At 52.8% G+C, this 24,878-nt stretch overlaps 9 protein-coding genes and 1 non-coding gene across 10 annotated transcripts; 6 read left to right on the forward strand and 4 right to left on the reverse strand.

Moving 5' to 3' along the window:
* Positions 1-130: 130 nt before the first annotated feature.
* On the forward strand, positions 131-2,035 carry POX_e07272 (uncharacterized protein; the record flags this gene model as incomplete). The annotated part of the gene is made up of 3 exons (XM_050116079.1): positions 131-1,556; positions 1,633-1,677; positions 1,740-2,035. 3 exons carry the CDS (start codon positions 131-133, stop codon positions 2,033-2,035), a joined length of 1,767 nt encoding a protein of 588 aa, XP_049968539.1.
* Positions 2,036-3,960: 1,925 nt separating this feature from the next.
* On the forward strand, positions 3,961-4,605 carry POX_e07273 (uncharacterized protein; the record flags this gene model as incomplete). Its single annotated transcript, XM_050116080.1, has 2 exons — positions 3,961-4,122; positions 4,453-4,605. 2 exons carry the CDS (start codon positions 3,961-3,963, stop codon positions 4,603-4,605), a joined length of 315 nt encoding a protein of 104 aa, XP_049968540.1.
* A 2,417-nt stretch (positions 4,606-7,022) lies between these two features.
* On the forward strand, positions 7,023-9,404 carry POX_e07274 (uncharacterized protein; the record flags this gene model as incomplete). The annotated part of the gene is made up of 1 exon (XM_050116081.1): positions 7,023-9,404. One exon carries the CDS (start codon positions 7,023-7,025, stop codon positions 9,402-9,404), a length of 2,382 nt encoding a protein of 793 aa, XP_049968541.1.
* A 1,742-nt stretch (positions 9,405-11,146) lies between these two features.
* On the reverse strand, positions 11,147-12,521 carry POX_e07275 (Translocation protein SEC62; the record flags this gene model as incomplete). The annotated part of the gene is made up of 3 exons (XM_050116082.1): positions 11,147-11,329; positions 11,406-11,962; positions 12,059-12,521. 3 exons carry the CDS (start codon positions 12,519-12,521, stop codon positions 11,147-11,149), a joined length of 1,203 nt encoding a protein of 400 aa, XP_049968542.1.
* Positions 12,522-13,005: 484 nt separating this feature from the next.
* On the forward strand, positions 13,006-14,939 carry POX_e07276 (uncharacterized protein; the record flags this gene model as incomplete). The annotated part of the gene is made up of 2 exons (XM_050116083.1): positions 13,006-13,068; positions 13,152-14,939. 2 exons carry the CDS (start codon positions 13,006-13,008, stop codon positions 14,937-14,939), a joined length of 1,851 nt encoding a protein of 616 aa, XP_049968543.1.
* Positions 14,940-15,317: 378 nt separating this feature from the next.
* Positions 15,318-17,609, reverse strand: POX_e07277 (uncharacterized protein; the record flags this gene model as incomplete). The annotated part of the gene is made up of 3 exons (XM_050116084.1): positions 15,318-17,141; positions 17,195-17,383; positions 17,442-17,609. The coding sequence occupies 3 exons, from the start codon at positions 17,607-17,609 to the stop codon at positions 15,318-15,320; spliced, it is 2,181 nt and encodes a 726-aa protein (XP_049968544.1).
* A 348-nt stretch (positions 17,610-17,957) lies between these two features.
* Positions 17,958-19,704, forward strand: POX_e07278 (NADPH:adrenodoxin oxidoreductase; the record flags this gene model as incomplete). Its single annotated transcript, XM_050116085.1, has 3 exons — positions 17,958-18,260; positions 18,359-18,793; positions 18,850-19,704. 3 exons carry the CDS (start codon positions 17,958-17,960, stop codon positions 19,702-19,704), a joined length of 1,593 nt encoding a protein of 530 aa, XP_049968545.1.
* Positions 19,705-19,915: 211 nt separating this feature from the next.
* Positions 19,916-20,359, reverse strand: POX_e07279 (Heat-stable 19 kDa antigen; the record flags this gene model as incomplete). Its single annotated transcript, XM_050116086.1, has 1 exon — positions 19,916-20,359. The coding sequence occupies one exon, from the start codon at positions 20,357-20,359 to the stop codon at positions 19,916-19,918; it is 444 nt and encodes a 147-aa protein (XP_049968546.1).
* Positions 20,360-21,655: 1,296 nt separating this feature from the next.
* POX_tR126 lies at positions 21,656-21,729 on the reverse strand. Its single transcript has one exon. It is a non-coding gene; the product is annotated as a tRNA-Asn (tRNA).
* A 1,044-nt stretch (positions 21,730-22,773) lies between these two features.
* Positions 22,774-24,812, forward strand: POX_e07280 (uncharacterized protein; the record flags this gene model as incomplete). Its single annotated transcript, XM_050116087.1, has 7 exons — positions 22,774-22,916; positions 22,967-23,203; positions 23,255-23,687; positions 23,746-23,810; positions 24,083-24,391; positions 24,439-24,535; positions 24,594-24,812. The coding sequence occupies 7 exons, from the start codon at positions 22,774-22,776 to the stop codon at positions 24,810-24,812; spliced, it is 1,503 nt and encodes a 500-aa protein (XP_049968547.1).
* Between the last annotated feature and the right edge of the window lie 66 nt (positions 24,813-24,878).

The raw sequence follows: 24,878 nt of genomic DNA on the forward strand, positions 1-24,878 counted from the left end.
TGATCTACATTCACCACTCCTGCGGCTGTGACAGTTTCAACAGGTACCTTTTCCCCCTCCCCCCATCACGATAATGCTCAAGAGGTCCAGCCCTAAATAACCATTCTCTCACCTGAAAGCATTCATCAGCATGGCGAGCACCCCAGACAGCAAAGCCGGGGGCCGCGATGAGGTGCTTCCCTCGGAGGCCTCCAGCGCCACTCGGCAAGAGATCTTTGATTCCAGTTTCAATGAAAAATTGGATGAAAAGGATGCTCAACTGGAGCATTCTGGCCACCCCGAACGAGTTATCCTCACAGAGGACATGTGCTACGACAAGCTGGGCTACTCCTTCAGTGAAAAGCGCAAATGGCTGATCATCGCTGTCATCTTCTTGGTTCAGACCTCGATGAACTTCAACACCTCTCTGTACTCCAACGGTCTCGCAGGCATTTCTGAAGAATTCGGTGTCTCGATGCAAGCAGCACGATGTGGTGCCATGATCTTCCTGGTGCTGTATGCCTTTGGCTGTGAGCTCTGGGCACCCTGGAGTGAGGAGCTGGGCCGTAAGCCCATCTTGCAGGCTTCCCTGTTCCTCGTCAACATCTGGCAACTGCCCGTGGCTCTGGCCCCCAACTTTACCTCCGTCATGGTGGGCCGGGCCCTCGGTGGCTTGTCCTCTGCGGGAGGCTCCGTGACCCTGGGTATGATCGCCGACCTCTGGGAGGCAGACACCCAGCAATATGCCGTGGCTGCCGTTGTCTTCTCCTCCGTCGGTGGTTCCGTGCTGGGTCCCGTTGTCGGTGGCTTTGTTGAGGCCTACCTTCCCTGGCGATGGACCATCTGGATTCAGCTGATCTTTGGTGGCTTTGTCCAAATTGCGCACTTCCTGCTTGTCCCCGAGACCCGGACCACGGTCATGATGGACCGCATCGCCAAGAAGATGCGCAAGAGCGGCGAAAACCCCAACATCTATGGCCCCACTGAGGGCATGTCCTTCCGTGAGCGCTTCCCGCCTCGGGAGCTGATGGCCACTTGGATCCGCCCCTTCAAGATGTTCCTCACCGAGCCCATTGTCTTGACCCTCTCCCTTCTCAGCGGTTTCAGTGATGCTCTGATTTTCATGTTTGTGCAGTCTCTGTCTCTGGTCTATGACCAGCATGGATTCAACACCTGGGAGAAGGGGTTGGCGTTCATTCCTATTCTGGTCGGTTACTTCATCGCCTGGTTCTCCTGGTTCCCGATCATTCGTCGCAATGTCAAAGAGCGAAGAGAGAACCCCGACAGTGAGCGCGCCCAGTACGAGTCTCGTCTGTGGTGGTTGCTTTACACTGTGCCTTGTCTGCCCATCGGTTTGATCGGCTTCGCATGGACCAGCTTGCCTCAGGTTCACTGGATTGGCTCCATGATCTTTGCTGCGGTCATCGGTATCGCCAACTACGCCATTTACATGGCCACCATTGACTACATGATCTGTGCCTACGGTCCGTACTCAGCCTCGGCCACTGGTGGTAACGGTTGGTCGCGCGACTTCCTGGCTGGAGTTTTGACCATCCCCGCCACTCCGTTCTTCACGAGTGAGTTGATCCCTTCTATCTCTCCCTCCTCTGATCTGCACCAAGCGTCCAGGCTAACCCAGCGTGATGCAAACAGACATTGGTGGCAAGTACCATCTGGAATATGCCTCGACCATTCTCTGTAAGTTCTTTTTTTTCTCCGTACTCATCCCAAGCCACAATCCGCTGACGGGAGATTCTCAGTCGTCATCTCGGTGCCATTGGTCGTTGCCGTCTACGTGATCTATTGGAAGGGACCCGTTCTGCGGAAGCGTTCTCCATTTGCACAGCAGTTAGAGGAGGCCCGCCATGACGTCGCCGTTCAGGGCCGCCGCCTGTCCAAGGTCCCCGAGTCCTCGCGGGCCAACTCTCACGCCCGCTCTCAGCAAGATCTCCGCATCCGTCAGACCATGGGCAGCCGTCCTGGCTCTCGCGTCAACTCCCGCGCCAATTCTCGCGCTAATTCGCGCCGCACCAGCCTTGCCGAAATCGAGGCTTAATCGATCCCTGCCACTCTGGAATTCTCACGACGCGAACTTGGACTCTCTGTCGCTCAAATGATCGTGCACCCCCTTCCCCCTCTTCCTGGCTCTGCAGCGATCACGCACCCCCATTTTTTCCACTTGCTCACCAGCTGGAGTGTCCACGATCGGGTGGCATGCTTCCTCTCCTGTGGAAAAAGTCCACCCGTTTTCGCTGATCCGCCAGCTTCGTTTCCTCATGCATCCCTATACAACCACAGGATTTTCCTTGCGCTGGGCGTAGTGGATATTTGCTCAACATCTTAACTCTTCATTACTTCCACACCCCTAGTGAAGGTTTTTCCCCCCTTGGGGTGCAGTTTGAGTGGCACCGCTGGCCCTCTTCTACCTTCTTCCTCTTGTTTTCTTTTCTTTGATGCTTGCGTTAGGGTCACTGGCAGGTTTTTCTTTTGCGATACTTTGTACGGCTATTGGGTGGGATTATCGACTTTGGTTTTGATCATGAGCTTCACGGTTTAGCTGATTACCCCGACTGAGTGTCAAATTGCTGTTAACAAATACCCCGTCATTAGTACCCTTGCTGGATTGGGTTCACCTGATGGAAGAAAATTGAATCAAAAAGACATTTAAAAATTCACCGCCCCAAGAGGATGCCCATAAAATTGGCAGTTTGCCTGCCTTCGATCGCATGCGTTGGTTGCATGTGGCCCCATGTGTTCTTTTGAGCGATCCCTTTGCAGGAAGTCGAAAGGGCCAAATTGGGCCGCAATCCTGGGAGTGTCACATGGGAAGATCGGTGTGGGCTGTGGAACCCTCCTTGCGCCTTTGCAAGCTGCATGCAAAGTCCGACGAGGATGAATTCTCGGTGGGGCCTCTGGTCAGTGGGTAGGATCGATTTTCGATTTCCACCGGGTTGATGCTTGAGGTTGCTTGATCCGCCCCTGCTCGGACCTCTGTGGCATGCCTTTCTTCGCCCTTTCCAGTGTCCGGTTCCTCGGCGGTCCCGGAAACGAGGGTTGAGTTTGTTCTACTTCATTAAAGTTTGGAGGCTTTGGTGATCCTATCGGCAGCGCCAGAGTTACTAGATTGAGGAACTGGTCTTGAATTTAGGGTTTCCACCAACCTTGACATGGTACAGCGCTCAAATTGAATGGAGTTTTTGTTCCCACTCATAAGACGGTATCCTTAAAAAGAAAAAGAAAAAGAAAAAAGAAAATTCAGAATCGACAAAAGGCGATCATGCAGAGCTTTGCGCTTACCTTGGGTTCTGAGGTGTGCCACTGGATAGATAATCAAATGCGTTTAATTGTCATCACAGGATGGATACGCGGTCAATCAATGCCTGGGCTCTACTAGAGTCGCCTCTATCACGTCGTCATGCTTTTCTCTGTCGCCTTTAGAAATTGTAGGTGGATAGGTATTTGATGAGGATCGTCGTCAGTGGTGGAAGTCTCTCCTGGAGCATAGCCCACGTGCCTTTTCTATCCAATCCCCTTTATGCAACCTTTTTGAGCCAGGTACCAAGGCAGCGACATTTGCTTTGTAGACTCCAAAGTCTAGATCTCTTCAATTGTCATGTCTTCATAAATAACAGTCTGGTTCACGGTGTTCATCCGGGGTTACAACCGATGAGGTGGAAAAGTAAAAGCATAACGGGAGTGGAATACAAGTTCAAGTACTGTTGACTTGGCTGGTGAGCTCCGGACAGTCCGTGCACGTGCTCCGGAGGTGCTCCCCCGGAGCAACGCCAGACCTCTGATCATCCCCAGCCTCGACACTCGCTGTTGCAACCCATCTTGAGATTTACCCTCATGTATGTCAGGGCAATGAAGTGTCTCTCAGTCATTCGTCCTTGTACGAGGATCATTCCATCATCACACATCACTCGCCTGACCTCCCGACCCGCTTTCTGGAATCGCTCGGTCATTCTGCATCAGCCTCGGATGGCGTCTTCCACGGCTGAACCACGCTTTGCCGAAGGCGAAGATGCGGCTCAATTGGGTCCGGACATGCAATCGCTACTTCAGCAGCAGGGGTGGGCTCTTGATGCGGACGGAATGGGTATCACCAAGACCTTTCATTTCAAAACGTATTTCAAAGCTGTGGTACGTGTTCAAATATGTAAAAGCCTGCTAGAGGGCAATTTGAGATTTATAGATTGTGCGGAAGTTGCCTCGTGCTCATTCTTAGATCAAATTGATTGATTGATCTTGAAGGACGATTTTGACAGAAGATCTCGTCCACACCGGGGGGCATCATGATGTGTGTGACATGCTAATGATTCAATTGTCAGTCTTTTTTGAATCTGATTGCTTCAGAAAGTGCAGCCAAGAGGCATCATCCCACAATGACCGTGGTGAGGAATCCCATTCCACAGGCGCAAGTACCGCTTTGTCTTGACTTTGCGTGTGGGTAGTTCATGCTGACTCGTCTAGCGGATCGGATCGGTGGATGTTCACTGGACCACCCATCATCCTCGCGGTCTCACGCAAAAGGATATCACGTTGGCGCGGCATTGCGACCAGGGGGCGACTCTGATGGGAGCGGTGGAAGCTGGAGATGGAATGAAGTGTGGATCGAAGCCGTGAGCGATACTTAATTTTTTTTTCCTTCCCTTTCTTTCTTTGCATGGTCGACGATTCAGTTCGACAGGGACCAGAGTAGTGGAGGGGGGAAGGGGGCGGGGATGACTTGACACGCTCCATGTTGCGTCTACTACATCAAAGATGGGATTTCACGATTCTAAAACGCCTGCCCCTGGCTGAATATTTCTGTTTTCCCCCTCTTCTCCATCTGGAATGACAAATTCACCGGGAGGAAGCCTCCTATAGATGTAGCATAACATGACCGTCGTCGACGACGATCACTCTCCTATCCTTTCCAAACTCGGGCGGGATACTGATCAGGGCGTTCGTCGAGGAGAGCTAGAAATGACAAAAGCTGCCAGTTCCGGGATCCATAGGAGGTGGACAGCGATCCACTGAAGCTTCGGCACAGATTCCCGGTGCGAGGTGGAAAGAGTGGAGGTGTTCATGAGGTTCAGGCTGGGTAGTTCATCACGGAGTATGTCTACAGTTTGATGGCCCCTCGATCGAGGCCGAGTTCAAGGTTCTGACTGTCTCTCTATTCACGCCTAGCACGATCTAGGTGGAAGAGAGACATGATGAATCGGATTTGAATGCATGCTACATTTGCGGTCCGGGTATCTCTGGAAAAAGATCGCCTATAATATCACACCAGCGCGCTTTTTGTGAATATTCACTGTGTATAAATGTACAACGTCCGAGTGGACACAAAATCCGATCCCCTCCAATGCAACAGTGGAATCGTGGATGGAAATAGTTCCTCAGACTCCACCCACTAGTGATCAAGCCACGGCGCTTCACATCACTAGAGGCTGGACACGACGCCGAAGCGACAATCCAAAAGGGGAAATTAGTCACCAAGAGAAAGCCCGACTCGAGCAGAGGCCCCTCCAGAAACAGATAAAATTTTCTTTTAAATCGGTCAAAAAGAGGGAAATCGTCCATCTTCAGGTCCGGGCTCCAATCTTTTAGAGGGGACAGAGAACCACGAGACTGAAAGAATCCTTAGCCCTTTTTTTTCCCCCTCCTGTCAAGGAACGCAATCGACGATAGTAAAGTTTGCTCCACTGCCGTTGAATCGTCGTGTTACCCCTGCCGACAGGCTTAAAGTTTCCTCGTCGCTGACTCGCTGCAAGGTCCTCGCCAAGTCGGGCTGAGATGATCGTGTATTTGTGACACTGACGATCTTGCGATCCGGTCGGCTTGGATGGTTGTCAAAGTACCGGTGGACTCGGCGATGAGATTGCCTCGCAGAAGAGGCTGTCAGATGGTCGAGTCCATGGACCATGAGCAAACCGAAGCACGAGACTGTACGGGTGCCACATGTAGGACGAGGTTGTTCAGGTGCAGCACATCAGTCCATCTTCAGCTCAGGCTTGATATGTGCAGATGCAGGTACGGCCCATCTCCTGTCACAGAGGAAGACGACAAGGAGAGGAATTCCTCTCCTTGAATCTTTGATTGTCCGCCGCTGTGAAATTGCCCGGAATCTGACATGTCTGGTCTCGAGATCGACACCTGCACGTCCCAGGGCCTGTCAAACCAGTAACCACCGATCAAAAATATCCCATCAACAAAAGTAAAATTGTCAACCACAGTTCCCCAAACGGTTGAAAATTTAAATCTTTAGTTTGGGCTGCTCCTCCACCCCACTAGCAGAAGGATTGGGACATGACTCGCCTCAAAAAGAGTCATTTCAGGGGCAAGCGACCCAACCTGGTGGACGGCGGTTCGGGGTCTTTGGTCGGTCTCGTCGCAGCCTCACTTTGATGCATGTCGCATCCCATCATTCCACTTGTCGAGTCTCAAGTCTCGAGTCTCGAGCTGGTGTTTGCTTTTTTTTTGAGATCTTCTCATCATCAGCTTCTTTATTGTGGTGTCGACATTTTCAGTTACCATTCGTCCCTAGTTCTCCTTTCTTTCTTTTTTTTTTTTGCTTACGCCCCTGTATCTATCTTTGTCTGTCTCTCCTCTCCTCTCTTTTTACCTGCACCTTTTCTTCTTTTTCCGACCGTCAAATCCTCATTCTTCGCTTGGAGGATCGAATACTCCTTCTCAACGGTCTTGACTCCCTTCAGTCTCTTCAATTGACCATCCAGTGCCTATTACTTTTTCTTTGATTTTTTCTTTTTGAAAAAAAAAAAAAAAGAAAAAGAAAAGTAAGAAAGAAACCCATTTTTCCTATTCAATCGCCGGCCCTCGTGCTCCTCTTGAGCTTGACGCAGTCATATGACGTTGCCCACCGGCCCGTCCAGCGCCGCCCGCATTCCTCGTTCCTGGCCGATGATCCTTCCCCTTTTTCCCGAAGTCATCCCAGCTCCCAACGGTCGACGCTCGTCAGCTGAATGATGTGGTAGGAGGGTGGTCGCTCAAGGAGACCATCTCTCCGATCCCATCATCACTGCATGTCGTTCGTCGCCATGAATCACCATTCGCCCCCCTCGCCATCTTTTGGCGAGCGCAGAGGTCGCCCGCTGGCGCCATTGCAGACCAATTTCAGTCGGCCCACGGCTAGCCACTCGACATCGGCCACTGCGCGCAATCAGCGTCCACGGCCTGCCGACTATATCAGTTCAATCGCATCCGAGGACCCGGTCCCGCTCCAAGGCCTGGTGAAGCGACAATCGTCCAAGTCCAGCTTGCGCCATCTCTTCGCTCGAGAGCGCCCGCCCCGCGCGACGGTGGCGGAGTCGAATGCGAAGCTGGTCGGGATCGACGAAAATCAGTTGCCAGCCCACTCAGATGCTCCGAGTCAGACTGGTCCCATGGCGGCAACAATGGCGGATGGTCCAGTCTCGCCATCATTGACCAGTCCTCTTATGACCATGCCCACTCCCGCCGTGACCTCTCCCACCACCCCGCGACCTCGCTCCACATTGAAATCGATCAAAACCAAACCGGCCCCGGTCGAGTCAGCCCCGCCTCTGCAGGAGCAGTATGGATGGAAACCCCCACCATTGTTCCAGGCATACCCGCAGGCATACAAGCATGACTGTCTCTCGACGCCATCCATGTCTGCGGACGCAATCCTTCGCCTCCATGCGACAATGGGACCCACGAGCGCCGACGCAACACCGGACGACGGGGTTGCTGACCCGGGTCGCAAAAAGAAGGAACAAAAGGAACGTAAGCACCTCCGAACCCTATCAGGCGCAATGAACAAGGTCGAATGGGCCGACAAGATCTACGTGCTCGTGACGGCGGGGTATATTCTCCAATATGCGGGCGAGGGAAAGAACGACCGATTACCGGAAAAGATGTTGCAGCTGGGGCCTCAGTCCGTGGCCTTTGCGAGCGATGCGATACCGGGAAGGCACTGGGTGCTGCAAGTCTCCCAGAGCTCTGCATCGGGGGGCAGTTCATCAGCGCCCCGAGGCCCCCGGACAAGCCGTTTTTCTCGCTTTGGGTTCAACCGCTCGAACGCACGACGTCTGGCTCGCAGCTTTCTTCTTGTTTTTGACAACCCCGATTCCATGATTTCGTGGCTCATGGCGGTCCGCCAAGAGATCGAAGTCCGCGGGGGGCCACGGCTGACGGAGGAGAAACACTCCGACAACGATGACGACCAGCTGCCTCGACTTCGTAACAAATCCAGTACGCGGAGCATCGTTAAAAGAGATCCGCATCGCATCTCCAGTCTATTCTTGCAATCGCAGAGCCTTGCTTCGCCTGAGGAGGAAGATGGCCGATCTGTTTGGGGGGCGGCATGGCAGTCTCGACGAAGCTCGTACGTGTCAACGAAACGCCAGTCTTTGATCGGCTCGCGACGTGGTTCGGAGTCTACTGGCTGGGCAGAGACCTCTAACAATGGTTCGGCCACGCAATCGTCCTCGTGCGCCTCAGCCGCCCCTCCAGGCGCGCTTCCTCGGGATATCTCCCACCCGGCCGCTGGCGGTCGTGGCACCGACATTCAATCCACCCTCTCACTGAGTTCATCCACCCCGCATCCCGGGCCGCTTGCGAACCGTCAATCATACTTCTCTGTCCTTCCAGCACAAACATTCCCCGCCGCGGTCGTCCCTGAGGCGATAAGCTTCAATACGACTCCCCCTATCGTGTCGGATTCACTGGCACGTTGTGCCTCACCACCTGCGCCCAACTTCAGCGTCCCCTCCTTTAGCAAGAAGTTTGTGTCTCGACCAGGGCCACCTCCTACAATCGCGCCGCCTGCGCCTACCTCGAGCGTTCTCCGACGAGGTGAACGGGTCGGAGACTTGAATCATTCCGGCATCCCCTCGCCCCCTCAATCACCCACTTATAGCGTGATCAGCTCGAGACCGAGCGAATCTCCACGTTCCACAATGACCAATCAAGAGCCACGCGATCGACGCACGCTTCGCCCTTCCAACTCCGAGGACACACTTCCACGAGCCGTCCGTTCCCCGCCGGATTCGGCTCGTCTTTCACGGCTCCCGCATGGCAACCCATCGGAATCCGGCTCCCCTTCATCTCGGCCTCGAAGCTTGGTCGGCCAGTCTGGACTGGGTATCCACATGGCTGGGCCAGTGTCTGCGCTGATGAAGATGCCTACCGTAGAGTCCGTGTCACTGTCCTGCCAGCGAGCGTTGGCTACCAATGCCGATCAGACCAGCCTGCCCATGCCGCGGCGCAAAAGTATGCCAGGACTATCAGCTGGACCTCCGATGGTGCCTCCCCCAAATTGTCCTCTTCCCAAGATCCCGGCCGCCACGGTTGCTCATGGGGGCCCCACTGGGCAGTGGTCCCGACCGAACGAGCGGCCCCGTTCAAGATCTCCTGCCAAGCGGTCCTTCTCGCAAGCTTCGGCCACTGCTCGGCGCTGATTGTTCGGCCCTTACTTTTGCGAGGGATCTGGTCTTGTTCGGGATATACCCAATCGTCTACCCATGGGCTGGACGAGAACTGTCCGCTCTTTTTGACTCTTGTCCTTTCCGCATACTCCTACCCAGTCACCTTTCTCCGTTGAGATAGAGCGTCGGGCTCTTTCCATGAGCCTTCCAGTCCGTTTTGCGATGTGATCAATCTCCCTGCTTAGACTCTCCGTTCGCCTTTGTCGCCGACACCTTGCATATAGACCAAAATTTCTCCCGGCCTCGTTCGGTTCACCGCACTGTCTTACTACCATCATTCTTGATTTTCAACATGTGATTTCCCACCTGTTTAGGGTTATCTCTCCGACCCTTGATACGTTCGTGTACCTGTTTTACGAGCCAGTCAAATCGACCGCCTACTGGATTTGCCCCATCTCCGGCATGCCCTGCTTGGGAGCGACGACACTCTGTCAGCTCTGCCGGCGGGAAATATCTCGTCGTGATCTCTTTTTCCACTTCTACCTTGTCTTTTTTGATACCCAATCATTTTTAACCATTCAAGTGGCTGGTCGATGTGCATACATACCTTAGGCCGTCAATTAGAATAGGGTCCTCTTCATGATATTACATCTATACGATCCTGCACAGACATGCAATGTACTTCCGTATACAGAGTCAATTTGACAATGGAGCGCTTCTTTGGCCCAAAGTTATGCGAGACTTGCCAGGTGACCTAACATCAAGAGAGAGATGAAATGCCTGTAGAATGTAAATGCACTCATCGGCTGTGCTGGAAAAGGACACATTGATCTCGGGCCGAGGCCAAGGTTGTAGTCCAAAGCATTTCACGCCAGCCCTTTTTCTTCCCCTTTTTCTCACCTCCATTCTTCTTATCAAATGACCTTCCAGGATCAGGTCTCGACGTCTATCACCTGGGTTATAGGTTAGCAGGTCACGAACAAGGCTCCCACCTACCACCATCAACACGCATTATCGGGTAATTAGGTCCCTTGTGGTCTTTCCTAGTGTGTAGTGGACGCCTATATGTAAGTGGTCTGTACCTAGGCGAGGTACCAAATCAGACTCGGACATTTACATAACCACTAGTAGCATGATGGATGGAGGTGTCCGGTCACCCCCCAGGATACTACACGGACTAGTGGGACAGCTGTCCATGTTTATAGCAAACAGGCTCAACTCAGGATTCAAGCTGCGCCCCATCTCTTGGGATTTTTGGATATCTCGATACTTTGTGATTTTGGAAATACTCATACGTTCTCAAAATCAAGTCCTCGCAGGCTCATCCTTTCTGATTTTTCCGGGTGAGACAACACTTCCATCATTCGCAGGTTGGGTATGGGTATCATGAGTTTTGACGGTAGGGTACTCTCAATGATTTTTGTGGACCGGAAGGGCCACTTGCAAGGAAAGACCCCGCGGCCGGGATGAGTATTTCATCAATCGAGACTGGTTGATTTTCGTCCCTGCCTAGCCTGGTGTAAAGTGGTTTTGGTTGCACCAAAAACAAAAGTCATGAAGGAGAAGGAGACGCCGATCAGAGCACATGGCCAGATGGCGAGAAAATACAAATCCCATATCCTGAGGTAGAGAGAGAGAGAGAGAGAGAGAGAGAGAGAGAGAGAGAGGAAACATTGCTCCCGGGGGTGTTCGTCTTTGAGCGCCAGCCAGCCTTGGTAGAATCACAAAGGGCGAAAAAAAATTGAAAGATATCCAAGAAACAGAACAAAATGCTCTTACTCCTCCACCTCTTCCACCCGGGGGGCCAGATCACGCTTCACCGGGGTAGCATTGGCTGGAGCTGTCGTCTCAGCCGAGGTTGTGGTGGCGGAGGCAGCATCAGGGGAATTTTCCGTAGCGGTAGCAGTAGCCTTGGCATCAGAGGAGGTCTTAGACTTCTTGCTCTTCTTCTTCTTTGTCTACAGGAAAACCATCAGATCACGTCAGTATTAATCAAGGGGAGCAAAAGGGAAATATTTGGGCGGGGAAACGAACCTCCTGCCAGCCCCACAGAGGCTTGAAACTGTCAAAGAAACCAACGTCCTCAAAGAGGTTGGGGAAGAGCCACAGACCGGGAGGGACAGCGAAGACAGTAATGCAGAAAAGAATCAGCCGGAAGATCGCCATGGCGAAGAAAAGACCGAGCAGCCCCATCATGCCCACACTGAGGTACCAGACACCCTGGCGCAACATGACGGGCCACAGAGGGAAAAGGACAACAGCAAAGATACCGGCGACAACGGCCGCAGCCATAGCCTTTTGCTTCCACTGAGGACCCTCATAAAGCCACACGTAGTGCATCATGGGATTCACGTCTTGGTGCTGCTCAATCTTCACAGTCCATTGGCCCTTCACTCGGTTCTTTGGCTTCGCGTGGTTGTGTCCCTCGTGAGGATCCACCTTGCTGACACGGAGAGCCAGCAAAGAGAGCGGCAGCAGTTTGAAAACGTTCTCAGCAGACGCGCGATCTGTCACCGGTGGGAGTAGCGAATTCTTCTTGGCGGTAGCTTTGGCGTAAGCGGGTGACTCGATGGCTCGAATGGCTCGCTTGACTATTGACCACTCTCCAGGTCAGCAACATAGACTTGATACTCGGAGGCTACCCTGAACGCGGAATTGCGTTTTCTGGCATACGTCGTTCCACCTACCCTTGAACATTTCTTTGCGCTGACCGTCCAAAATACAAGTGCGAGGCTTCAGGTTCTGCGACCGGAGGAAGTTGGCCAAGGCCACTGCCTTGGGGTCGGCTGGTTGTCCAGGCTGAACAGGCACCTGGTGTGTCTGTTGTTGGGCCTGAGCTGGCTGCGGCGCTTGGGGCTGTGGTTGTTGGGCTGGCTGCCCTGGCTGTCCTAGCTGTCCCGGCTGTCCCGGTTGCTGTGGTTGACCTGGTTGAGGCGATCCTTGAGCCTGGCGCTGGGCCTCCATTTGCTGCTGGTGTGCCTGAAGCGCTCGCATGCGCAGTTGCGCAATGTATTGCTCAGGAGTAAGTCCCTGCTTGGCGGCATCGGCAGTCAGTTGGTCCCGCTGTTGCTGTGCAAATTGCTCTGGTGTCAGTCCTCGCCTTGCGGCTTCGGCGGCGAACTGTTGTTGCATCGCGGCCATCTGCGCCATCTGCTGGGGGACGGTTGACCAGGCGCAGCCATGGTGACGGGCGGGGAGTTGAAAGAAATTGAGAGTGTTTGTACTGTAGCAAGAACTTGGTTCCAGTAGATTCACTTTCTTTTAATTTGAGGTGCTGATTCTTTGTGAATTTCTGCCCCTGGAGGTGGGAGGGGTCAGGTAGGATCAAGTAAATAAAGTGGTGGAGGATGGCTTGGAAGAGTCGAAGTGGCCAGATCGACTCGTCTCGGGCTCTCAGGTGATCTGCGGTCCTGCAGCTTCTCCGCTCCACTCGTCCTTTGCGCTTACAGCTCCAAAACATCATGCCTCTGCACCTCAAACGCCACAGCCCTACCTGAGACTTCCTGACTGAATAAGTTTACCAAAATTTGAACAAAGCCAAGATCTGTCGCTCGGGATTCTCCTGATTCGCGCATGACCTCGGCCCGCTTGGATTGGGTCTTTGAACAGAGCCCGCCATGCTTTATCCGTCAGCATGTCGGCCTCTTATGATTCGGGAAATGAAATCACTAACGTGACGTGGATCACCGTGATTCTAGTGAGTCGTCTTCCCATCCCAGAAGCTGCTTGGTGTCGCGCGTGGAGATTGTGCAAAGTGTTTTATCTAACCTCATCTCTTAGAGCGAACGAGATGCGGCTGGCCAGGTTCCTATTAATTTTGTAACCAATCCTGCAGTAGTGCTCTCACCAGCCTGCTTCGGTAATGGCTTGTATGCTACCCAAGAGGCTGCGAGTTGCATGTCAAATCTTCTTGCAGTGGGCTACAGACGTTTCATCTTGGACCTGTACTGGTCGGTCTCTCGAAGAAAGTGGACATTTTGTCCCGCAGAAATTCCGGACGCAGACAACATTGTAGCATCATCGACACAGCTGTCAACCGCAACTGCAGACATGACCAGTTCATCTGTCACGACTACCACTGGGACTGGCCCGACCACAGTCAGCCCAGATATGGCCGCGGCGACTTTGGTGGGTTATGAGGATGCCCAGGGCGAAACCATTCTTGAGCTGGGGCCCTACAGATGCTCAAAGAATCTCGACCTGGACACTCTGTCCGACATCTTCCGTGGCTACTTTCAAGACACAAAGTCTCGACTTTTGGTTTCTACGAACTACTTGATTTTGAATTTACACGCTGCCACTCGAGAAACTGGGCAAGCGAGCCCAGCTCGGCCACTTGCATCCAAGGATCTGCCCTCATCCGAGTTCGAACGACCCGGCTCGACCTTGAATGAGGCTTTGGGAAGCTATCTATACACCCTCCCCGAGCTTTTGAATGACCGAAGCAATCTAAAAGACTCCTGGTTTCATGTGGATGAGAAACATAGGCCGGTCATGGAATACTACACCGTTCACACGGATAAAGCCGGAATCCAGAGCACGCCGGATGGATGGCCATCGTCAAATTATGTTCAGCTAGCCAAGACTAGCCGACTCCTCGTTGGATACGGTTCAATCGACCCGGTCCTTGCGGCCTTTGACTATTCTTTGGATGAGGAGTACATCTTTCCCCCTGGGTATTTGACATCCACCATGGACCTCGCCCCTTCCTCGAAAGATAGCGTGTCCTCCGGTTGCTTTTTTCAGCCAGGTGCGACGGAGATTGCTCAAGCCAATTCGTCATGGGCCTTTACCGCCAGTCTCCCTGTTACTTACAAGGGGTCTGTCAATGAGACTATGGGATCATTGTCGAACATGGCCTCCGAGATGACTGGATGTGGACTATCCATTGTCCTCAATTCGACTCTTTTCAATCAAACTGCGGACATGAATTCTCTACACTACAGGAACGTCTCATTGTCCTCTAGCTGGGCATGGGCAATTGGCGAACCAAACGGTGCAGCGACCGGTGGTGGCACGAGCGACCTCCCTCCCTTCGACCGTTGTGCAGTGATGGATGTATCGGCTCAGGGTCGCTGGCGTGCCATGAATTGTTCCCAACCACGTCGCGCCGCCTGTCGCGTCGGGAATGGCCCATTTTCATGGACCTTGTCAAACGCCTCATCCGAATATGAGAATGCCTCGGACGCTTGCCCCCCTGAAACACACTTTGCCGTTCCCCGGACAAGCTTGGAAAACACCTATCTCTACGAGTACCTGATCAACCAATCTAAAGATCTGATCGATCCCACGTCGCCAGATCCGAGTCGACGCGAGGTATTCCTCGATTTCAACTCTATCGATATTACTTCTTGTTGGGTCTCAGGGGGCCCCAAAGCCAAATGTCCCTATGGCTCTGATCCTCAACAGCTAGAGCATCGAACCGTGCTCGTTGCCGCAATTGCAGGTATTATCATTGTCATCATCACTGCGTTGACGTTGTTCGTGAAGTGCAATGCGAATCGGCGTAATACACGTCGGCGAAAGCGTGCGATCGAAGGCTGGGAGTACGAAGGTGTGCCATCATGACCTGTGCATCCCAGTTGCTGAGCAGGGCACAAATTTCTGCCAACTCCCTCTTCACCCCTTTCACAATGCATTCAATCAACTAATGCGAAAGCGCCGGCTCCTTTAACCGCCAGTCATTTGACGCCGCCAGAGGATCACGGCAAATGAGATCGATTGAAAGGATTTGATTTTGAACATTTCCAACACGGATGGGGCAGCCTATGGAAGAAACTAAGCTAATATTGACATCGTTCACGATGATCGGATCATGCCCTAATATGTACTGTAATAAGATCTGAAAAGAAGCTACCCAAGGGGAGACAACAAAAAAACTCCGAACTCCCATCAATATCCAACATAGATAATCATTTCCTCCCAGAATCATGACTCGCAAGCGAATTAAAGACCTGCGAAGCGCGCCCAGCCAGCAGCTCGTGCAGCCTCTGGCTTTTGGGTTGCACTTTGGTCTTGGTTCATAGATTCGTCAATCATGTTCAGACTGCGACCTTCTTCGGCCACTTTTCCACTCACGTCACGACGCCGGCCAACGCCCAGACCAGCGATGTAACTGCCGTAGGAAGAAATGGGGCCTCCAGCGGTGTTGGCCATGGTTGGTCGCCCAGTATCGGCGCCCGAATTGCTCACAACACGGCCTTTTCGGTCCCCTTCCGACAGGGTCGGGGACTTTCCGTGTCCTTCGTCTCCGCTGTCGTCTTTCTTCAAGGATTGGTAGGCGGTCGCCTTCTTGCTGCGCGACTTCTTGACCAGTTTGGTGGGCTTTCGAGTCAGTTCTTCTTCCTGACTGCTTACATGCCGAGACATATCCAGACCAGGTTTTCCATCCTCGTTGAGGCTACCATAGAATCGAGGCTGAGCAGATGGGGAGCGTGGCGAGCGAGGCGAGTCCTGGGGGTTTGTGATCGGCGTTGCTTGGGTCTGATTTGACACGTCCGCGTTGTCAGCCAATGTGCCCCGGCGGACAGGATCTGTGTTTTCAACATTGTCTCTTAGAATAGGCTGAGGAGTCGGGGGATTGAGCATGAGTGGATTGAAAGGAAGGCTACGGGGATTTTCATCCCTTTGGTGATTGTCATGGTCATGGTCATATTCTTCCGGGTCAGGGAAAATGTTGAATTGCCGGTCGCCGAGATCGCGCTCACGCCTCTCGTCCTCGTCCTCAGTCCCATAGTGCTCACGTGTGGCCAGCGATGCGTACTCGCCACGCGTGTCTTCTGGGATGGCGGTGCCGACATTGGGAGTCTTTTGTCCATACACGAACCAGTCACGGAGACCATTCCCAGCTTTGGAGGTCGTAGTTGAGATGGTACGCTGGCTGTAGACAGAGGAGGATTGCCGGACATCGGCTTCCGCGTCGTGATTGATTTCTTCGCTCGGGTAGGAATCGTCTTGAGGATAGACGATCCAGTTACCGGATACTGGGCTAACCGAATTCGATCGCTCTGCAGTTCGAGACGCTAGACGACGATTATGGGTTGCAGCATCGACGATTTCCGGTGATCCCATGGCCACGTGGTGATACTCCGGAGCATTTCGAGTTTCTGAGATGATATCATAGGGCTGGTTGGCAGGATGTTGGAATGACATTTCCGGACTCAATGGCTCCATGTGGGACATGCGATGGCTTTGCACAGATATCACCGACTGACGCTTTGCCTTCATGACATCCACAGAGTCGCGATTTGAATGACTCGCCAGAGAGTCTCCCCGAGTGTGCATGAAGGGCATCGAACGAGGTGGGCCAATGAGAGGATCCTCGAGACTGGAATTGTAGGTAGAGGCGCTGAGATGCTTTTCTTGAATTTCAAGTTCTTTACGGTTCTTGCGTGGACGTGCGGTGAGGTTATCTTCCAGTGGGTTCATGTCGGGGGGTAACTGTGAGATCTTGCGGAACATAACGGCCAAGTAGATTGAGAGCGACAGCGAGATAAGATGCAAGCCGCCGTTGGCAATGGCACAAATGAATGTGGCTTCCGCAAGCTTCACGGTCAAAGTGCTGTCTTTAAATAGTGTACTCCATTGGTATGTATGAGTGATCCATTCACCATGGGCCATGTACGCCGTGAACACGTAAAATGGAACCAGGCCTGCATCCAGAGTGGAAGAGAATACAGCGTAGCTTGCTTGCGAGGCTGGAGGGCGGTTGACGGGAGAGCGGCAAAGGTGGTAAACTGCATAGAGTGTATGCAGGATTGCAACACCGGGCTATAATCTCGTCAGTATCAACCCGGGATCTTGTGACGGGTCATAATGCGTACTGCGACTCGAAGGATCCAGATGATTGTTGCGGCGACGTTGGTCATCACAATTGAGCAGAAGAGAGAACCCAGAGCTCCGAGAAGAGTAATGATTCTCAGGGCTAACTGCACTCTTCGGGTGTACACGATTGCGTTCTTCGTGCGAGGACTCATTGGGGTCCATGTTGAATTTAGTTCAGGGCTTCCCCACTACAGATGTGATTAGCTTGGTATGCTGCGACACAAATCTCGACCAGATTCATCGTACTGAGTCAGGGTGTCGATTGATGTTGACCAGAGGACCCTTGGGGGTTTTCCTTGGTGGTGGAGGGTTGCGGCTCGCCTCTGTCACAGCCTTGGGATTGAAATCGGTTGGACCGTAGAAGCTGTAGGTAGCTGGACGGTCATAAATGAATGGCGGTTCCGATCTACCCATGGTAGCGACTAGAGGCTCCCGTGGCAGCCACGCGAGACGTGGAGTACGGGTAGTGGAATTTGGGTAATGAAAAAGGAATGTGGGTGAGAAATGAAGGAACCAGAGTTCGATCTGACGATGACGAGCCCCAGCAAGAAGTGGAGAGATGCCTAGATCAACAAGATAGTTGGCCTGGCAACCGCTATCATATCTATGATGTCACGTGCAGGTACGGCATCAGATAAGCCCTACCGCGATAACGCAGTAGTAAAGATCAGAAGGCGTTCCTTTCTGATCAAGTTGTCGATCATATTCATACGTGACTGCAGGGGCTGGGTCTTGGCTCCTCTGTGTGTATAACCCAGCAGCATGCTCAAACAAGTTTCTATTTGTGCGGGCTTTACGAGAAATCTAGGGCCATCGCACGGGCTTCCACCGAGGTTCAAGCCAGTAGTCTCATCAGTCGCCGGATTCCGCCGTTTGAGCAGTCATGCGGCTCAGCCCAACCGGCCATATCGCGTTGCAGTTGTGGGGTCTGGCCCTGCTGGATTCTATGCAGCATCGCGGCTGCTGAGCAAAAACCAGGATACCTACGTGGACATGTTCGAGAAGCTCCCAGTTCCATTCGGATTGGCTCGATACGGCGTGGCCCCGGACCATCCCGAAGTAAAGGTGCGTGAATGGTTTGTGCGGGCTGCTTGAAGATCATGTCCGACCCACCGGTGAACCTCATTCTTGCCGGGTTCTGGAAGCTCATTCAACCTTTCAAGAATTGCGAGGACAAATTTGAAGAAGTCGCGCTCTCGCCCCGCTTTAACTTTGTCGGAAATATTGATCTCGGCAACGATCTCCCTCTCGCAGCCTTGAAGCCCCACTACGATGCCATTCTTTTCGCATATGGTGCCTCTCAAGACAGAGAGCTGGGGATTCCTGGAGAGAATGTCCACCGGAGCGTTTATTCGGCCCGATCGTTTGTTGGGTGGTACAATGGACTGCCGGAGCATCGTGATCTCGAGCCCAACCTGACGAGTGGCGAGGATGCGGTCATCGTGGGCCAAGGCAATGTCGCTTTAGACGTGGCTCGGATCTTGCTTTCGGGTGTAGATGCTCTGAAACATACCGATATTACGGACTATGCTTTGGAGACGCTCTCGAAAAGCCGAATCCGGCGTGTGCGTGTCGTTGGTCGTCGGGGGCCTCTGCAGGTAAATTCTTCCAGGCTGAAAGACCACGGGAAATCTCTTATCTCATTCTTCTCTAGGCTTCATTTACTATCAAAGAAATCCGCGAGCTCCTTCAACTCCCCAATGTTGCTTTCGACCCCATCTCAAATGATGTGTTTCCTCCCGATGAGGTTGTCGCTGGACTACCCCGGGCTCAGAAGCGACTTATGCAACTTCTTGCCAAAGGCTCAATCAATGATCCTTCCACGGCTACTAAATCTTGGTCGTTGGATTTCCTGCTCTCTCCCGACTCTCTTCACTACTCGCCCACGGACCCGTCCCATCTGACGCATGCCATGTTCGCGCGCAACGAACTTGACCCAGCCGATCCTTACAGTCCAAGCTCTAAAGTGACCGCCCAAATATTACCCAATGGTGAGCGAGCCATGGTCGATTTGCAATCGAGCGTATTCTTCCGAAGTGTGGGCTACAAGTCTCTTGCGTTGCCCGGCATGCAAGATCTGGGAATCGAATTTGATGCTCGGCGAGGAGTCATTCCCAACGATGGGCTCGGTCGAGTGATAAGTCCCTCAGGTATGGGGTCTCTTCAAGACTTGCCCGACGGCTCCATGATCGCCCTTCTGCCCGGCCTTTACTGTGCCGGGTGGGTTAAGCGGGGGCCGACCGGTGTGATTGCCTCCACCATGGCCGATGCTTTTACAACGGCAGATTCTGTACTTCACGATTTGACGAGCGAGCAGATCGATCGATCTGGAAACACTGGCCTTGGATGGGAGGGACTTGAACCTGAGGCGGTCCAGCGAGGTCTACGAACCACCTCGTGGCAAGACTGGCAACGCATCGACGCCGCCGAACGGCAGCGAGGACAAGAGCGCGGTAAGATCCGCGAGAAGTTTGGACGTGTCGAAGAAATGCTCGCGGTGCTTGAGTGACCATGTGAATCATAGAATGTGTATTATAATTCATATCAGGTGTTATGTACTAGTAAACAACGTATCCTCAACAGCCGGTTGGACAATCTGTTTCATCCCTCCAGGTCCCGAGACTCGGACCCCGGCCATATCACATCATCTCATCTTTGCAATTGAGAAAATCAAAGAATCAATATAATCAAGACCCTCCCCCTGTCCCTCCAGCGGGCTCTCATGCACATTGGGCAGCATTTACTTCAGTCCAGGTGACTTGAACCCGACCCAGCTGTTCGGCCTGTCCATCCGTAAGATCATTCATCGCCTGAAGACCAATGTTGAAGCCCGCAGGCGCAGTGTCAATAGCCAAGACCGTAATGGATTTATCCACACCGTTGCCCGTGAAGTGCAGCTCGTAGCATTTTCCACAATTGGGACTACCGGTGCCTGCGATGGTGAGGGCACCACCGATATGGGGGAAACCCGGCAAGTTGCCGAAAGTGGGATACTTTCGACTCAGCACACTGCCACAGGCTGCGATATTCAGAGACGAGCCGGCGTTGTCGTAGACGGGATCGTATGAGACGGAAGCGGAGCTGCTTCTGATAGGCGTGATTGCTGCCGTGACGATGTTGAAAGAAGCCAGGGCGAGGGAGAGAGTGGCGAGGAGAGAATTCATGATGAGATAGATAGTAGAATGGAAGGAATCGATTTGTGGATGAGTGGATGAGACTAATCAAGTATGTATCGGTCACAGTAGCGTGCAACTAGAGTTGGGACAGAAATTGAGATTTCGCTGATGATGAGTGGTTTCGGATTGAGGAAGTGCGATGACCAGGTCAAATTATATAGTTCGGTTGGATATAGAAGTGGAACTGACGGGATGAGTCAAGGTGTCGAGGTCATTTTATAGTAATGTCGTAGGGCTCATTTTCCCCATGAGTATTCCATCATTGATCTTGAATTGAATTTGACCCGCCTCCTTGCTAGATCATTCAGAGGGGTGCTAACACCGGACCGGCAACAGGCTACAGCCCTCCACAGGTGTCAGGGTGCTCGTCTGAGACAAGGCCACGCTGCAGCAAAAGTAGGTTCGACGATGACGAGACTTCCAAGAATGTGAAAGACCATGAAGTATCACCGTGCCGTTTACTCAACTCTATGGACGTTTGTGTACAGTGACTGTATACGCTACATACACGTGTACATGGTATCCACCCATCCACATACACACACACACACACACGAGATTCAATGCAAGTCTTAGACATCCGCCAGGTATGGAACTGTCATCTGACACTCACACCTGAGCAGCTGATTCAGTTGAAAGTATGGCCGGAAATGGGCGGTCGCATATGCAAACCGGAAATAGGCCTCCCATGCCAAAGGCAAGAATGCGAGCATTGCCTGTTGTGTGCCACTGGGAGGAATCGGACCGAGTCTGAGACAGGTTGACGTCTGGGGTCTTGGCTATGGAGAAGTCACCTATTGCAACATCATAGCATGGGGGAAGGGGGGCTGATTGCCCGTTGATCATGAACAGATCTATTATCTAAGATGGTTTAGCTCGATGCAATCCTATGCAACTCATGTAGCTCTGATATCAATGTCACGGATGGGATGTCTCAGTGTCTGCCGATGATTTTCTACCAGCCTACTACTAGACGGGTTCTTGAGTGACCAGGCGGAGGAAGAGACTCCCGGGGCGGTGTGATATAGTTTGGATGGACGGTGGACGTGTCTTGAACTTGTCGCACCGAGAGCGAGGTGACATCCTCACAGCCCTTGTGAGGAATGCCGGCTGTCAGCCAGGTGTTGCAGAATGTGAGTCCTGCGGTGAAACTTCAGACAAGGCCAAGAAAAAACAAAACAAACATAGGAGCACGCTCTGTCCCTCATCCATCCCCAATCAAGTTCATATGGGTGAGGATATGGGATTTATTGCGGGACATGGCGCTGCGATGGGCCAAAAGAACGTCCCCGGGAAGGCTCGAACTTCCAACCTCCTGATTAACAGTCAGACGCGCTAGCCGATTGCGCCACGGAGACGTGCTTGTATGAGAGGGAGACTCTAATTACAAAATATAAAGCAATTCTGTCAAATTAAAGCATTGTCTACGTATAGAGGTCCGCAATCCTCCTGTGCAGCGGTAGCAACCTAGCGCGGGCAAGCAGACTGTCTTTCGTTGTTCAATCGATTTATTGCCGACCGGATTCATGGAACATTTCCGCTTCAATCCAGCACATACCTCACTATGTGATTGGAGAGATGAGTTCCGTTACTCCCAACCTCACCCGCACATTTTGGTGAGGTTGAGATAGGTATCGTGCAATGATTCATAGGGATAGACCCGCGGTGGATGGGTGCCCTCTATATGTTTTGGACCTACTGGAGATTATATATCAGTTGTCTTGACATACCACCGACTTATAAGGGGACCGTGGGGAATTGTCATCGAGACATGGTAGATTTGAGTGGAGTGGAAAGTGCTAGGTATTGGCACAACTGAAGATCTGATGGCGGTTCTCCCGATATAGGTACCCCCTCCATACTCACCAGGGGGTCAGGGCCACTCCACACGTTCCATTCAGGTAGGTGGAAGCCTGTGTAGGTACTTTGTCCACATCAATGATGGACCTCATAGTTTGACCTTGCCGGCTACCAACGATCGATGGGAGGTCATCATTTTTACTTTCGAGTTCCATCTCGTCCAGTAAATATATCCGCACCACGTTCGTCCCCACTCGACATCAAACAGCTCGAAAAGCTTGGTGAGTGGCGGCCCTCGGGTCGTGGGATGGGCCCAGCTGCCTGTCAAGCGACCAGGTCGCCATTGGTATGACCAGGCAATATGGGTGATCCAATGGATGGTCTCTACATGTCCAGACGAGAGGAAGGGCCCACGTCGACCCGAGGCCTCACATTTCAAATAATCTCCAGTATGGATGCACCCGTCTTGTATTCTTGCATGCATGCCTTTCATGTAAGCTCCCAGCGTGCGGGCCGGGATATGATTCAGACTGATATTGAGTCAGAGTCAGATCAGAGCACATTCCATCATTCCCACCTCCTGACTTACAAAGCCCACACTGATGGAGATGCAAAACATAAGAGTTGTCGCTCGGAGTCCCAGGCAGCAGGCAATGGCTGGCGCAAGTGATGCGTCAAAGCTCTCACTGAGCTTGTCCTGGACTTCTCGATCCTCTACGAGACAGCGCCCGGCTAATCGCCATCTGTGGGTGCCGAAGTTTACCCAAAATGCTCTCAGGGCTCTCTGCCTGACAGGTGGAGTAATTCTCGCCCCCGCCACGCACACGCATACACGCATACACATGAGCCTCGAGTCTCGACTCTCGTTGACTGCTCGAGTGACCTACAGGCCCAATTGACCCCAAATGGAAAGTCCGCATCGAACCGGCGATTAGGGGCACTGGGTCACCCAAAGACTCACTATTCCACGCCCGTGTGCCCTATGTCCTCCACCGTGCAGATCTCATCAGCGAAAGCTCAGGACCCTATCATGTACGCAAGTTCAGTCCTTCGGTTGATGGGACCGAGCCGACTTTCCTCTAGGTGCCATTCATCGCAACCCAAGGACAAGTCGGGGCGCCTTCAATGGAGGGAAAGAGGAGAGACAGAAGAGAGGGAACGAACAGCCCGTCTGGGGGAAGATCAAAGCTTATGGCGAGAGGCGTCATCTGACATCCAAAGTCTAAAAGATACCGACACGGAGAGTGTCCACGCCCAAGAAAGGGCTGAACTACCATCTGTTCCAATTGCCTGTGAATCTCTTCCATCCTCGGCCAGGCGGTCCCGACCCCTGAGGTCACGGGCGCGTCCCGAAAAGTTGCTTGATTCCGGTGGTTCACTTCTCTCACTTCCCCTCTATCCCAGATATGCTTATCCGCGCCCGACTGAGGACTCTTTCCCTGCTGTGCGGGAGGAAGGGGAGCCAAATATTGAGGAGCCATCTCGCAGAGATTTGCAGGATCGTTACATTGGCGTGGTGCGCCAGAGTTCCATCCAATCCGATCGCTGATTGGATCGCAATTGCTTTGCTTCAGCCGCGCCGACCTGAGCGGACCACCCCAAGAGTTCGGACGCTCGGTCTCCTGAATCGTGAGATTCGGTGATCTCGACCGTCACGCCCGATGGAAAGGGGGATTCGACCACTGAGCCTATACGATGGAAATTTCAATTCCACCGGACCAAGCACCTCGAGAATCTAGATCTAGATAATGAACACCGGCCATGCTCTCGAGTTGACATTTTGAGTCACATGGTAAACGACTGCAGGTCACTTTGAGTCTACCATGGCATGTAGTGGACAACTATCTGCTCCATGATCTTCAGTTCACCACATCTAATTACATGCCATATGGTGTACTGAATCACTGAAAGTGTTCACACCCCGTCGAAGGCTGCGGCTACTATTACCCATTTGGCCCATTCAGACGTCCATCTCCCCCCTCTCGTGGGTCGCAATACGAGGAGGAGATCCACCACGGCGTGTCCCAAGTTTGTGCCCCAGAAGAGGGCACCCACTGTTTTCGGAATGTGGTTAGTCTATGGGCTCCAAGCGCCGGCAGAGGAATTCCAATTGACGATCACCACCATCTTTTTTAACACTCTACAGCACTGGATTGTACGCAAAGTACGAGACGTCCTCCATGCACGCGCACGCGACAGCTCTGTGCTCGCGATCTGCATGTCGCATTGAAGTCATCCCGCCCAACTTCCAAAGGGCCGTCGTGCAGGTGGACTGTGGATGTCGGCAAAACGCACTCGATCCTGCGCGACAGCTCCACTAGCAAGCCACACAATAACAACCCAGCAATCGCATGGTGCCCCAGGGTGAGCGGTGCACACAGTGGAGATTGAAGATTGGAAGCGGCTCGGCTTCGATATGTAGGGACTCAAAAAGGTTGCTTGTCGTCGAATTCTTCTTCGAGACTTCACCGGGAAGTTTGTCAAGCGGGGGCTACCCAACGGCCGATCATTCGATGGCGCAGGTAAAGCTTCCGGACCAGATTGGCCGGCGAAACGCGGCGAGAACGCTTTGTTCTCCAAGGATCCACACTATCTACGCTCAAGGTGGAGGCGCGTCTGTCCGTGCTGGGATGATCGGTAGTCCGGCCATCCTGACGGATCTTACAGTGGCCTGTCACTCTCGCATTTGCTTACAGTCAGGCATTTT

Source organism: Penicillium oxalicum, chromosome V, assembly GCF_001723175.1.
Source record: "Penicillium oxalicum strain HP7-1 chromosome V, whole genome shotgun sequence".
NCBI lineage: Eukaryota > Fungi > Ascomycota > Eurotiomycetes > Eurotiales > Aspergillaceae > Penicillium > Penicillium oxalicum.